At 40.9% G+C, this 16,071-nt stretch overlaps 1 protein-coding gene across 1 annotated transcript in view; it reads left to right on the top strand.

The window, feature by feature from the left end:
• STAC (SH3 and cysteine rich domain) overlaps positions 1-9,441 on the top strand; it is a 69,951-nt gene extending 60,510 nt beyond the window's left edge. The window contains exon 11 of the mRNA XM_058833640.1: positions 6,406-9,441. Within this exon, the coding sequence (XP_058689623.1) occupies positions 6,406-6,504 (99 nt within the window). The 3' untranslated portion in view covers positions 6,505-9,441. The remainder of the gene's footprint in view (positions 1-6,405) is intronic.
• The last annotated feature ends 6,630 nt before the right edge of the window (positions 9,442-16,071 follow it).

The raw sequence follows: 16,071 nt of genomic DNA, 5'->3' as shown, positions 1-16,071 counted from the left end.
CTCCTTTTTTTTTTAGAAAACTTTTCCAGCTCTATCTCAAACCCACACAAATGCTGAGGCTGAATATGAATGCTGTTGGGTGCTCGCTCCACGTGGGAGAGGCTCCAGAGGAAGAAAGAAATAAATATTTGTTGTGAAACAGGGGGCAGACATCAGGCTGCACAAACACATGAATGCAGAGACATGAGAGGAAAGGAGCACAGCAAACATATCCTGCTCCACTCTCACGCAAATTATGCAAAAGGGAAACATTTAAGTAGCTTGAAGGCCATTTTGGGTAATTTCCAGGTGGGACAGCCAAAGTGAGGCCATGGACACTCATCTGCTTCCCTCTGTCACTCCATACAGAGCATAATTTTCTGTATTTTTTTAATAGAAAAACAACTCTGCCTTCACTGTGGAAAGACTATTACTGTGAAAAACATTTTAATTGTTATTGGGAATTTTTTCCAAAGTCAAATTTCTTCTTTCTTCAGCCATTTATTTTCTGTTTTTATTTCTCCATTGTTTTCCATGTGAAGCAGAGAGAGAGAGATGCAATAGGGGAAGGCATGAAGGAAAAAAAGTCATCTGAATGGGACTTGTGCGGAAAACTTTGGGAGAATTTATTTGTTTGTCTTTTGTTCTATTGGGAATTTCTGTGGGATGTTATCAGCCATGTTACCTGTCTCTGGGCACAGTGTTCAGAGCACTGTGACTGCAATAGATGTACAATGTGCAAAGCACTGACTTACCAAGTAAGGTAGATTATTCATCACTACTAATCCCTGTCAAGTCTCACTTTAGCTAGAAAAACTAATTAACTGGTCTAATAAATTCCTGAGACTATAGTATGGCAAAGTTACTTCACTGAGTCACTTTCCATGTGGTCTAACAAGAGTACAGAACCATTCTGACAACAAAGGCAAGGATGATATATTAACAGAAAAACTTATCAAGTGACAATAATATTAATTTTATTTACATTGCTCGATACCTTCAATGATTTATCCTTCAGGTCTCTGTCCCCTCATGCCCTACATGAATTTTGCTGAGTAGAAAGTCTACTCTTGTAAGGCAAAATGCATTCATATCAACAATGCCATGTGGCTACCCTAAGAAAAGCCATTTTAGGCAAACAGAGATTTTTCAAAGTTTGAAGCATAGTGAGTAAGACTTCTTCTGGAATCATTTGGCAGTTTCATGCCTCAGAAATAACATTTAGAGTTTCAGCTTCATGCAAACCTCTATGGGAAAGCCAATATTCAGGGAGAGGACTGAAGAATAACCACACAATTTGTTCACCCATCTTGAGCAATATGCACAAACTAGTCTTCACAAGGATCCCTTGAAAATTTCACTATGCAATATGAAACCCAGGCTGGAGGAGAAAAAGTGTACTGCTTCAGAGATGCCAACATCTTGGTGTTTAGGGTTCACTGACAGATTTTTGAGTCTTACAGCCACTTCAGAAGATGACTGGGCACCCCGGGGCTCAGTTAGAGATCTGTAGGAGGTAGGCAGGCATAGCCCCTGACATCAGTAAAGCAAGATTATCCATAAGGAAACCAAACCTGGCCAATTTCAGTGGCTTCCCACACTTGTAAGCTGCTCTCACAAACAATATAAACTGCAAAATTTCCAACTCTGATTGACTGTTCCATCACATGTATATATAAAATTTTCTCCCGTCTATAACTTCTGCCCTAGGCTATCCAAATTCATTACCAAACATTATACAAATACTTCTTTGCATGACATCAGGCTCTGATTTGACCTCTGTTCACAAAAGAAAAAACAATTGCAATATCTAATATATCATCAATATTTGGAAAAACATCTCTTAAAATGTCTTTAAGGTATTAGCTCATCCTTATTTTTAAAGAAGTCCAAATAATCTGCTGTTTGAATGTCTGCTTTTACTTTGAAAAAGATCCTACTCACACCCTTGCCTGGCTGCCTCTGATATCTACAGACATACTAACACAAATTACTTTAGAACTTGGCTTTTTCTAATTAAATACCACAATTGATTTTAAATTGCACAAGTGATCTTGGGCAACAGAAATTATCCCAAACTGTGACATTTGTAACAAACTGGGGATCAGAAGCTCTTTGCCTCATCCAGAGCACACTGTGAGTTTACAAGTCAGTGCAACAGACCCATTTTCTGTTGGGTGTTCTACAAATGTCACATATCCACAAGGCTAGGCTTAATAAGGCAGGCTTGGAGGACAGGTCTACAGACCCAGGAAATCCACCTCTCTCAGGTCTTCTGATTAGCCTGGATGTTCTATTGCTACCTGGATTTTCACCTCATTTCTTTGGAGTTACTTTATGCCCCCATATTTTTAGGATGCTGTAAATGAGCTTCTAAGAGCATGACTCAGCTGCCTTTGGAAATCGGTTTCATCACAGTGACTTATGCATTCAAATTAAATCACTTAAAGGCAAACTCATCACTGAAAGTGATGTTGCAGTTCCTCATGTGCTCCCCAGCTCTAAGTGATGCACTTCACAGCTAGGCTGAAAGGGAACAGGGTCGCTTTCCAGCTCTCTCTGATTTCCATTGACGTCAGTCTTGCTGAAAAGGGATGGGTGTCCCCATTCATTCAGGCATGCTGAGTGGCACAAAAGATTTTCCAGAGTCCAAAACAAGGGCACAGGTCATTATGCATCCAATCTAGTCCAGGTCTTCTTTAAAACCCTAAGTGATATAGGTAAAACAATACAGTGATCTCAGTCCAAAAGTTAGTGAAACAACTGATATAAGCCCTTCATCATCATTTGCACTACACCTGTATGGGAATGGAAACTGAACTGCTGAGCATTTCCATCCACAAAGCTCACATAGGCAAGGACTTCAGTGCACTTGCAGCAGCAGATGTAGAAGCTCACAGTATCCCTGTGCTGTCATTCTTGCAAACACAAGGCTTGAACTTGCAGACCTCTTGACCTGGCACTCTCTGTGGGCTCCCAGACAGCTCTTGAAACTGTACTGCCCTCATAACCAAAGTCCTACTTCGTCAGAACCAGTCTGTGGCTGTCAGATGGGTTAATTATGTGGAAGAAAGAAGACAGCTGCAAAAAGTTACAGGAAGTTCAAAATTACTCCCAAAGAGAACTGGCCATTTAAGCCCAAATCCAAAGAACAGGATTTAGAAGAACAGGAAAGACCATGCAGGTCAAAGGACAATTTCCTAATTGCTCATCTCCCCCACCTGCTCAGGGCTGACTGACAGATAAAAAATTCTCAGGGCAGCCACTGACAAGTTCAGACAACAGTCACAATCTGAATGTTTGAATTTTTTAGTGTTTTGACTATTTTTTAAAGAAAATAAGATGAAAGAATGAGGAAGTAACTTTATAATAATAGATCCTACTTTCAGATCATTCTAAAGATAACTTGTTGAGTGAGAAATAGCCTGAGATGTGGTTTCTTGCCCTGTGGCTTACTTACTACTAATCTCTTGAGCCAGAATGCAGGGGGAAAATCTCAACTGTCCCCCTTTGCATTGCTACCAAATTCACTGGAGAGTGGTTTATCTGGCTCACTTTTCTAGTCAGGCCAGCAGCCTGCCACCCAAAACATCCCAGCCTGAGTAGCTGACACTTTAAACAGTTTCCAGCTTTATCCAGAAAACCACCATGACCACCTGTCAGTCCCTGTGGCTCCTCATGCCTTCACAACCATAATCTTTGCCATCTCTCATCAGGGCTAATCCTCAACAACACCTGATTCATTGGGTGAAATCCAAAACTCTGGATGCTACCATGTCCTCATCTGGGATTACTCTGAAATTACACCGATGCAAGAAAATCAAGAGCTGAATCTCCTGGATACAACTTGTGGGTGAAATCCTTGGCAGCATAAATAAAAGGAGATGAGAGCAAAAATGGAAAGAGATGAGAGCAAAAGTGGCCCGTGTTTTATTCAGTCTTCTCTGAAAACTGCAGAATTTGAAGCAGCTCCAGGGTTTTGCAAAGTTCCAGCAGCTGTCACAGACCCAGGGGACCTCCTGAGTCACACAGGATTATGAAAGTGTGGCATATTGTGGCCGAGTTTACTCTGTTCCTGAGACCTACCCTTCCTTGGAAATTAGTGGGAAAGAACTCTGCCATCTGAGGTGTGGCACATGCAAGGCTTAGTGTCTTAGTATGAGAGAATTTCAGGTGGAATTTGGAAGAATTCAGATCTATGTATTGGTAGAGTGAGAGTTCTCACATAAGGCATTGTACTCCTCATGCCCAGGGAAGATCTAAAGTTATTGCTGTAGCAGAGCACTCTCACTGTTATCAAGAAGCAGTCAAAAGAACACAGGAAAAAAAAATACCCCACACCACTGAAAAAAGAAGAAATCTGCCATATTTTTCAAACAAAAACAAAGAAAAACAGTGCTCAGAAAACTCGGTATTTTTCTTTTGTCCACAAATCATTCTGCTGACAATACAAGACAACAGGGAAAACCACTCTGTTCTTCCAATATGTTCTGCACAGCACTGGAGGATTCAAGGAAAAAAATGCGTCAGGGTTAGTGAGAAATGCAGACCTGCTGGAGATGTGATTATTTTAGGCATCCTATCAAAAAGGTAGATGTCTTTCAGACATCTGCAGTCTTCATCTTGTTCAGAAGAACACAATGATGTAGTGAATCACACCTTTTAACCAACTAGTTATGGAAAGCTGCAAAGGCTCGTGGCAGTAGGGATCAGCTGAGAAGGGGAACTTTTCAGCTAATGCTATTTCCTAGACTTGGATAGTCTTCCATACTTGGCCACCCTTAGTCTTGGCTTCCTTGTAGGCTTTTTCTCTCATCATTTCTTTCTCAGAGACCAACATATAGCAGTAGTTAGAAACACCTTTCTCTGTCCCCATGCTTTGCACCTGTTTTGAATGGTGATATGACAGTGGAGGAAGCAGATGCTGTGCTGGGGATTCATGACATAAATGAGCTTGGCTGTTTTTCATCAGGACCTAAACTAGACAGCATCAATTCTAGACCTCTCCCACGCTTTCCATGTGATTTAGCCCAAACAATAATACATTATTCTTTCTAATTGCATGTCAGCCCTGTTGGTGTGCTCAGCCATTCTGCCCCAGGGATCCAATTCAGTTAGTGTTGAGTAGGCAGGATAAGTAAGAAAATTAATGAGTCCATTTACTTTCCAATATTTTGTTTGCAGGTACAGTGCACCACCCTATTTCCAAATACTAGAGGTGGTAAATATTAAGCAGCTTCACCTCCTTCTCATAACCTTTCATTTCCTTCTGGCAGCATCAGTGCTGCTAATAAATTTTATGTATGCAACAGCAGGACAAGCTGGCCTGGAATTAAGAAGTAGTATTTAGGTGTCACCCATAATAGTCATGCTGAAATGGATTTATCCAAGAACACTTTAGAGCTATTTTTGTTCATTTCATATCCTCTGAATTATTGTAAATAAACATTGTAAATTCTTATCAGACAGAGATGAGTGTTAGTCCAGATAGAGGGCTGGCACTGACATCATGAGAAATCAGTCCGTGGAGTGGTCTCAATAGGACCGTCAGTTTTCCAGCCATATTTTAACATTGTTTGACTAGTAGGAAATATATAGTTCTTTGGCACAGACTTTTGAAAACAAGTCTTTATTTGGTGTGGTGCTGTGCCCAGTCTAAAGTGCCTGTGCTACTAGGCCTTCAAATGGCTCGGCCTTTACCAGATTTTTCAAGAAGATGATTCCTTAAGAAGATGTTTCCTTAAAGTGGAAATGCCTGAGACACAAAGATCAGGAGGAAATGAAAACCTTTACCACAATCTAATGTTTGTGCGATTATAAAGACCACATGATTTCACGACTGCTTCCTTATGGAGTAGGTTATGGAAACACTTTCAGAGAGCTGGATTTGGGTCACACATTTTGGTATCCAAAACAGACATCTGCAGGTGCGAGGGCTGAGTAAATAACATAATCCACTGCCTATCTCAGAAGTAGCAAGGCTCCTTAACAAGCAAAAGAGAATATGCTTGCATTCGGGTCAGCTGCTACAAGTGACTCACAATTATTTTTCATCACCAGGCGTTGAGGGAGTCAGATAGCTTGTGATCTGAAATACCCATTTCTCTCATGCAGAGACAGCTACATTGATCATTACAGTATGCTGAAGTCAAAACTCAAGTTTCAGAATCTTTTATCCACCACAAAGTTCTTAACAATTTTGATATCTCTCATGCTTATGTGGCGCTTCAGGGAGATGGGGGAAAGGTAACTCTCTAAATGTGTGAGTTTGAGATTCTTATCAAAGCAGTGAGAGTCCAACAGGAATTGTTCTACTTATGGAATTAACCAGCAGGATGTCTAACCTGCCTGATAAATACCCTGGCATAATTTGTCTCTTTGATCATGGCAAAGAGTTTAACATTTTCATACCTTTTTTGTATTCAGATTTGTGTGACTTCTGAAAAGGAACACGATGGCTTTATCAAGGTATACAGCGGGAAGAAGAAAGGCTTTGTCCCCACAGATGTCTTAGAAAACATCTGATTCCAACAGCCCACTCACTGCAGTGGGAGCCCTTTGTTGGCAATGCCTGTCTGCCTCATCTCACACTGTGTCAACCCAGATGGGCTGTCTTGCAGATGTTCAGGGAAATAGTGAGAAAACTGCAACAACACGAAGAAAAAGACATTTAGACTGCCACAGCAACACAAAAAATATGAAAAGTTGAACGTTTGAAAGAAAATGTAGTCAGAAGCCACCAGGGAAATGAGAGGTCCTCGGATTCAAACAGGAATAAGGTAAGGGAGGGAGAAAAACAAAGCCTGGGCTGATTTCGGATGCAAGATGGCTGCTACAACCCTGATGGAGACAGACAGCTTGTTCTGAAGGACTAAACTAGCGTCCTGTTCTTGTGTCTTAGAAAACTGTTGGACTGCTTTCTTGTTTGAAGTGTGTATTTTGGGGGTGGGGGGAAAATACTGTTCAAACTGTCCTTGTACTACAGTCCAATGCTTGTAGTAAAGTGTGGCTGTGGTTCTACAGTTTTGTCCCCAATACCAACTGAGTTTAATCATTTAGTCCTGCTGTTTAGTCTCATAACAAATCAGTTTGGAGACACCGTGTGAATGTCAGTTCGAGAAATGCACTGTGCCCTGGAAGCTGGCAACTTTCTCTTTCTGTGCAATCTTCCCATAGGAAAGAGTAGCGAATTTGTGTGTCCTTTGTTTTCTCTGTATATGAACAAAAGCTCTCAGCGTATGTTGGGTGTGTTTTGGCTGCTCTCAAAGGTCAAAAATTTCTGGTACTTGGATTCACAAGTCTGCTTGGAAGCATCACTCTGTGTTTCCTTCACCCTCATCTGATGATACAGAAAATGGGTAAAATGCTGGGAGACAGCCACAGGCTTGAAACATTTTATATTTTTTCTGTGTTTATTGCACTTAAAACATTTTATATATTAATCCTATTTATAAAAAATAAAACAGTTATATAACCCACTGGAAGGCTGAAAATGTTAGGAAAGGACAGGCTGCACACAGGACTGAGGTCTGTAATTATCAAAATGCAGAACTCATGACAGAAGGGCACTGAGTGGCCTCATGGTGTATTCACACACCAAAGCTCTCTTCTCCATTTTCTAAATAGAAATTTTGCAGATTCAGCAGTAGATACACCGATGTAAATTTTTCCTTGGCATAAACCACCATGATCATCCCTTGTGTCTTTTCCATGCTAGTGAGACTGTGCAAACATCCATGTTTTGTCCTTATAAGCCTCCATCTTCAAATGTGTTCTGGGCACAGGAACCTTGCAGTACTGGGGAGCACCCTGTGGGACCTGTGAGTCTTGACTGAATTACACAAGTCAGTGCCAATTCTGTTGTAGAGCAGGAGCCCTATGATATTTGAAGACAGGGAACCTAATTTCCAAGTATTTAATTGGATGTAATTGCACCAAATACACTTAAACAGCTTAGCATGTATTATGACATAGAGATTAAGCCCTATCCTAAAGCTCCCTGCTGAATTCATGCCTTCTTTGACTAGCTTGAAAATGAATGCCTGTCTTTTCTGTGACTAACCACAAATTGGTGTCCTAAATCCTGATACTGCATGCCAGGCTAGTATAGGCCTTTGCAAAGCTGATGCCCTTTCTTAAAAAAGCAGTTACTTGTCCTGTTCCCATATATTGAGTCAGGTTGAATCTGTGCTGCATAGCCCAGGTCTCAGTAGCTGAGTTGCCCTATTTGAATAGCTGATCTTGCTCAAAGCCCTGTAAAATCCAGGTGAACTCTACACTTGGCCAGAAGTTCTCAGAGAAGATTGGTCTTCAGCCTCTCAGACACATATTTTGCAGCTCTTACGCATCATTTAATTGCAGAGGAAGTTACAGGGCTGCCAGATGCTGAAACATGGCCCTTTGTAATGCAACCAGTCCATACTGATTATTAACAAACTCCTGGCTGATCAAAAGTATCTGATTTCGTATCTTCTGTGGGAATATTAGCAGGGGTTTTTTCCCACTTCAAACAACATTTGTTCAGCTCATTTTCATAAGTTAACAATAAACTCAGTGGGAGAGGATTCTGATAATCCTTAAGGATGAAGAGGAAAAGCAGTAGAGACATATTAATCCAGTCTGCTTTATAAGATTATTTTTTTAATATATATTCACCCATTCAAAGGAAAAACTCAACTGTTTACTACAACTGAAATATTTGCTACTTTTGGTCAGGCCTGTCAAGTGGACAAAAGGAAATCTCTATTAATCTATATATATATGTGCTATTGTTTACATGATTGCATCATACTGTGATTCCCCCCTTTTTCCACCTGCTATGACTTTGATTTATCCTTACAATGTGCATCATACTATTCAAAGAATTATACGAATATTACCTACAAATCACAATGGCCTTTAATCAATGTCAGTTTTATTCCTTTTGATACTGAGCAATAAATAATAAAGTGACTGAGTAAAAACAAAACAGGCCTTATGTGGACTGCATTACATCTGAGAAACTATTGCTTCTGAACCAAAGCTTTCATGTTTATCTTTTCTTTGTGGTTTTGGATGGTTGGTTGGTTTTCTCTTTTTACTGGGCTTTTGCTGCCATTCAATATGTAGATGTAATTTATGCCTAATTTAGCAAGAGGCACATATCGTACATTAGTCTTACTTTAAGTATGTGATTCATTGGCTATTTCCATGCTTAAAGCTAAAGTACTTTGCTAAATTAAGGTCATTTTACTCAAATTTATTTTGGATGCCTTACTCTGAATCCAGACAAGTATCTCTTCACTTTTTTTACTACCATATGCAGTTTGCAATAGGTACTGTGTTAGCAAGCAGTTAAAAATCAGACAGAAGATGGAATGGATTTTATCCGACATATGTTCAGAAAAATTGAATTTTAGAAGATAAATGCTGCTCAGATTTAATTTAATATTCTGCTTAATAAAGACTATGTGATGGTTGGAAGGAGAAGAGAAGTGTATGTGTCATGGCTTTTTGCATAAGACTATGGAATTTTCAGTTACCCATCTTGAAGAACAGTCACTAAATCCATCAGCAACAGATGTTACTGAGCGTTTCCATTTGAAATTTACTGCATTTGCATTTGCCACACTTAGCAAACCATTTCTAACATATTTCTGCATTGTATGTAACATGTAGACTCAGGGGGAAGTTTTGTGGTGGGGCCACACTGAACACTTGTTTCTGGCATATCAGAAAGTAGTTTAAGCCATTCAACATCTCATCACAGCATTAAACTGCCTATAGAATATTTTCCTCTGTGCTGGGAAGAGCTGACCAACATGAATTATGAGCTGCCCAAATCACAATATTCTCCCATCATTAAATAACACAATATGACAGTTTATTATGACCCCTTCCTGCACTTGGCCATTTTGACTCAGTGGCTCCATCTGGAGAAGAGTGCTGCAGCACAACACTGTTGAGTTTCATTGCCCCAGGGAAATTACTTCACTTATGGCTACAAACATTAGATACCTTAGAATTGCTTACAGCCTTTTTTTCTAATTATTTGTCAACATTCAATTGACTAAATGTAGCACTCAGTGACATCAGAGGAACATGCACAGGGTCGCCAGAAAGTGTCATGGGGGATTTGGAAGAGCTGCAACCTTCTAAAGAAGCCACTGGAGACCATGTAGGTTTTCTAAAATGGAACTAGACAGATGTCTTTGTAAAATGAACCCAACTCATTTATTTTAAATATGTGCAGACAAGTCTGATTTATTGAGCATTTAAAAGACATCTTTCTTTCCATAAAGGATGCTGAATAAATGCAGTATGCCATATCAATCTTATCCCATTTAAATCCAAAGTTCAAAAGAACCCTTGAATGCCATAGGGACTAAAGTTCATTATCTTGCAAAAGGCTCATCAGTGTTACTGTTCTCCCAAAACCCTATGATGTCATTTGTCTGATCTATTTATATCTGTACCAGATAACACCTGACTACCACATCTTGTACTTTTTACCATACCTCTGAAGGTATCGCTCATGATTATTATTAGAAATGAGAAAAGAAGTGCATTTTTTCCCCTTTTTATAGAATTTCCTTTACTGGCTGGTGGGTAAGGGTCACTTCCTAAATAGAACACATGAAATATAAGAAGGAAGGAGTGTGAATGATATTCCCATGCATACTCCTTCTGTACTTTGCTCTACTACAAATAGGATCAGACCAATACAAGTGTTTCATTTCATATTTGAGGCATTTCATAATAAATGTGGTCCCAAATTATCATCCAGATTTTGCACACTACATTTTGCAATGCAAGGAGAATAAATATTTTCCCCAGTGGGAATATATGTCATCACAATGTTGAGTTTTCCACGGCTAAAAAGAGCATCTGGATCTAAGAGGTACATGAGAGTTATTTTTAAAACCACCCTTTATATAGAAAACTGTTATGTGCCTGGAGAATGAACACTTGGCACAGTTGGTACAAAAGAGGCCCAGGAAAACTTTAGTAGGACTGCTGCAGGTCATCATGTACATCCATCTCTTGAGTGGCCCAAGAAACTCTGCACAGCACTTTCCTACATTAATATCCTTTTTTCAATCAAATGAGTTTAAATTAATTTCTCAGTTTGTTCATGTACATACAAGAAACACATGCATAAATATGTATGTATATCTTACATAGATTAACATCAATCCAATTGCAATAGTACATGCTCTTAAAAAATCTGTCATGACTGAACTTTTCCTTATCTTACTATGCTCAGCACTGAGTTACAGTAGTGGATGGCACCCAATAAGTACTGAGACAGGCAGCTAGATGGACAAAGTCTAGAAGTTTTGTCTGTATTAGACAATGTATATAATATATAAAGCCAGAGTTGCAACAGCTGAACTGGAAATAGCACAGTACATGGAGCAGAGTCTAGATGCCCACTGCTCTGAAGTGCACGTTGCTCATCAGGCAAAGAGAGGACTGCATGCCACATACAAATTGGCAGCCTGAAAACACTGTCAGAACATCATGTAAGTCATACTGCTTTGACCCAGAACCTCACAATAATGAGATATTGAAAGTAAAGAATAACTTCTCCTGGGACACCTGAAGGAGAGGAAGCCAGGAGGCTTTAAAAAGTGCTAATCAGTCACACATGCACACCATGAGAAGCACACCTAAATCTACCTTAATTAGAATGAAGTAAATCAATGTCTGGATAATTACTATGCTACCAACAGTTTGCCAGCTGACAGGGTCAGAGGCTGACAACACAAAACTGAGAGACAGTGGGGGTTGTTTCAGCTTTGCATCACAAACAGGAAAAAATGAGACATAGCTGTGGGTAAAATTCAATGTTTAACAGAAGTAGTGCAGCAGTGCTACAGAAGCAAACACTTCAGTGTGTGTTTTCTGTTCCTTCTTCCCCTAGAAGGCCCAGTTTGAGTGGCCATGGCAGCAGATGCCACCCCTTGCTCTTTTCCAAGGGCAGCACTGCAGGAACATGGGCACAACTGCAAAGCAGACCTCTGGGTTCTTTCCAGACTGCCTACCCCATGCCAACAGAGCCAGCCACTCCACATTTCAGCCCAAAGCCTTGGAGTCTGGCCTTCTTGCATGCCCCAACAGTGTTGCAAACTGCACTGCAAAACATGGTGGTTCTTTGTGCCTCCCTGAGAGGGGTCACTCACCTCTTCTGCTCCTGGTCCTTCTCTGTCTGGGAAGCTTGCAGCACTTTTCTTACCAGCCATCTTCATTTTACAACCATTGAGTCTCACTCTGTCCTGCCAGGAGAAACCTTTCAGGCCCATCCAATGCATCTGCTCTGTTAAATGTTTTCTGTCAAGCTAGTTGTCCCAAAAAAGGCAAGTCTGGCATTGCCCTGGCTCAGCAGCTTTCCCATCTGTGAACTGTTTGAAAAAGCCTCTTACAAAGGGGTTTGAGCCTGCTGTGAGCCCCATCCCCACTAGCACAGGGGATGGGCATGGTCTACTTCCATGTGATGAAGGATGGAACAGGGAAAACTATCTTAATTTTGAGCCTTTGGAACAAGTCTGTGTCTCTAAGCCCAAGTACTGCTTGAATCATACTAAACATGGAGGAATAACTTCTGGTTCTAGCCCAACCACATTCTTTATTACTCTGTACTGCCACATTTTGGCTCAAGAAATGCAAAGTGAATAAAAATCTTTCTTGCCTTCTCTTTAACTCACATCCTTATCAGCTGTTGCCTTGTCTTTCATCTCAGTCTTGCAAAGGTCTCCCCACCCTGGTTTTTCCCCTCCTGCCACAGGTGGTGCTTTCTGTGTATATTATCCAAGCTACAGCTACATCATCCAGCCCCTCTGTTGCACCTGTATCTCAGCCAGGGCTGAATATGGCCAGCACAGCCACCTGGTTTGCAATTCATCCTTCTGCAAGACAGCATAGGGTCGTGTGAGCTTTTTAAAACTCCATAGTACACCACCTAAATATAAGTAGACTCTAGTTGAGTACTGGGAAGCTGAATTATTTAATTTGGGGGATTGTGATCTTACCCCTAGTGGTGTTATTGGTATTTATACAGTACGTAGCATTTTACCATGTAAATAGAATGGTAAATACACTAAATGATTCCAAGACAAAATTAATAGCATACTCTTACTCCTCATCCTATACCTGCAGCTTTTAAACGGCCTGCAATAGTTTTTCTGTAGATACATACAGTCCTGTGGCTTCTAGAACTTACTGCAATACACATTATTAGTACAACTGGCAGGCAAGTCTGCTTTAGTGACATCCTGAAACTAACTCACAGATGCTTCATGGAAAGAACAGAAAATTTGTTTAACTCCTTTTGCATAAATCTTTGTTGGACACTAAGGCATTTCTTACAGTTTTCCTTAGGAGTGCAGAAGCTCTCACATACCCAGACTTGGAGACATTTCTTCCTGGAGACTTCAGCACCAAGAGCAGTGCTATCCTCCACATCACTTGCAAGGCTCTGCTCTCTAAAGACACCAGAGACACCACAAAGAACCTGTGCTGATCCTCCACCCAGGTGCCAAGACAGCAGTGGGACACGCAAGCCTGCATGAAGTGTTCACAGGGACAGCTTCTGTATCCTGCACACTTACATGCACTTTGTTCAAATAAAAGGCTGCTCATTCCTGTACCTACAGAATGCTTCATGCAGACAATGAAGCTTTTTTTTTAGGCTAGGTCTCAGCTACCCTGCAGTAGGGCTGGAGTGTGGGGTAAATGTTAGTTGTGCAGAAAGCACCACTTCACAGTCTGGGGTCAGGCAGCACCTGGGTTGTCCATACCGTATTCACGGTCATGATGCCATAGCTTGTTTTTGCAAAAATCCCTGTGGCCTTTATGTTGGCTCATGTGACATTAGTAAAGGCTGTAAAAATACAGTCTGCTTCTCTGCATAATGCACCCCCCAACATACAAACCCAATCACCACAAAACATGAGCTGAGAGACCAGATGCTGGACCAGACACACAGTTCTTCATCTGACTGCACTGTACTCTCCCCTCAGACTTCACTTACATGAGGTCTGATAATTGAGAAGGAAGCACCTTAATTTCTTGAGTTTTAAGTGCTCTTTAAGAAGTCTTCCTGCTTCAGTGCTCCAATTACACCCCTCATAGAGTCAGCTCACTAAGTCACATTTAATGTTAGCAATTAATGAAACAATCTGCAGCAGGCCAGAGGCATCAAAGGAGCCTCCTGCCTTCAGCACTGTCTCTGTGAGTGAGCTCTTCTGCCTGCTAGATCAGCGTCACTTTTGCTCTCCTTCTTGTAAGAGGGTTCCAGGTTCCACCTCCAGACTAAGCCACATCCTCAGCCCTTAAAAGTCCATTCTGAAGGCAGGCATCACCAGGTAGTGGTCTTTGCACAGGATGATGCCCTGCTGAGTAATACCACTTTCACAGCCAGCTTTTAAAGACATCACCCTTTTGCAGGTCAGATTTCACCTTTTAAGCAATATCACTGTGGCTTTGGTCTCAGACCAACCAGCCAAGCAAAGTCCTGGCAAGTAGATAAAGTAGCATCTAATGCAATGTTGTAGCTTTTGAGTCTCTCCAGGAAAAGATGAAGATTCAACACCTGCTTAGTGGAAAGTCAAACACAGGTGGGGTAAGTGCCTTGCCCTCCCCAAGCCCCACTGTCTTGGGAGCAAAGGAAGGAAGAGCTGACAGTGCTAATGAGCTATGTAGCAGGTGATGTAATTATCATCTGAGAGCCTGAGCAGGATGAGACAGATGTTACTTTTAGGGTTTATTGCTCTATTAGCTAACCAACTTATGTGATCCACCCCTTGGCACACCAGATACAGACTAATATTAAATGAACTGGCTTAAGTAAAACCAAGTAACTAAGGTGATGCCAAAGCTGTACTCAAGTCTTCCCTCAAATGGTGGGAGTCCCAGCAGGAACTGTAAACAGGGGCATAAATGACTCTAAAATAAAGTAAATATGCCATTCCTGCTTCCTGAGAATCTGTCTCGAATCAATTATGTCACCACAAGTCCCTTATTCTCAAAACAGAATCCTCAGCTTTGCACAGAGCTGCTAAAGAATGGTGACTCTCTACTGAGCTGCAGGCTGAGAATAATCTAGTTAACCATGGATTTGAGGTTATTGTAGGAAGGAGGGCCCAGCTGACATTCACCTGGTCAGATGTGGCACTGAGGAATGAAGACTCTCACCATGGAGGGAATGGCACAAGGAGCCTTCAAGTGTGTAAAAGCCACAAGTGATAGTCAAATCACAGTCAAGCCCTTGAAAAAATGCCCAGCATGACAGTTCATCACTCAAATAGGCAGGATGTGTTTGAGTGCTCAGTGTTGCCCTGGAGAAGATGAAGGGAAGCAAGAAGACTTTATGGATCAATTTAATCCCCTGCTTCCTGCATGGAATATCACAACAGCAGTTGTATTATGTGTGAAGTTTGGATCTGTATTCATCCATGCTACTCACAGCTGAGAACAAGTGGACAAGGATGATAAAAATCCATTAAACATGGGACAAGGTGAGTTCAGACTGTAAAGCACTTTAAGTCTTGTACCTCTTAAGTTCAAAGTGTCACCACAAAACAGACACTGGGCAGCAATTAGTGCTCTATAAATCACTGTAGACTGAAATAAAGTTACATCCACAAAAAGTGTTGCTGTTATTCTTAGGCTTGTCTGAATTTTGAGGAGCAACATAAGAGCTTAAATGAAGGTGGTGTTAACAGTGTCAACAGCCACAGAAGTGGTAAGAGAAAAGAACTTTATCTTTTTAAGCTGTGTTCCCTCATTAAAATGTTTTTCAGGTAATTGACACTGGGATCCGACAGAGCTGATGTTCCTTGAAGAAGAGTGAAACATTTATTAGCCTTCTTGTCTTCCTTCCTGAAATGATTGAGGTGAAAGAAAGGCTAAAAAAGAGAGTCTTTTCTTGGTTGTCTTATTTCTCTTTTGTCTTTCACATTCGTTCCAAGAATGGAAAGTCATTAATCACCTATCAAGACAGCAGATAGGAGTTGCCTTGGGGTTAGAGAGGACTGGAGAAGATCATTAAAGCATGACAATTAATTGAAATGAGTAAAATGGGGACAGATTCTTCATTCTAAAGTAAGTAGC

This window comes from Poecile atricapillus, chromosome 2, assembly GCF_030490865.1.
Source record: "Poecile atricapillus isolate bPoeAtr1 chromosome 2, bPoeAtr1.hap1, whole genome shotgun sequence".
NCBI classification, from domain to species: Eukaryota; Metazoa; Chordata; class Aves; order Passeriformes; family Paridae; genus Poecile; species Poecile atricapillus.
This window is presented reverse-complemented; position numbering and strand designations above follow the sequence as displayed.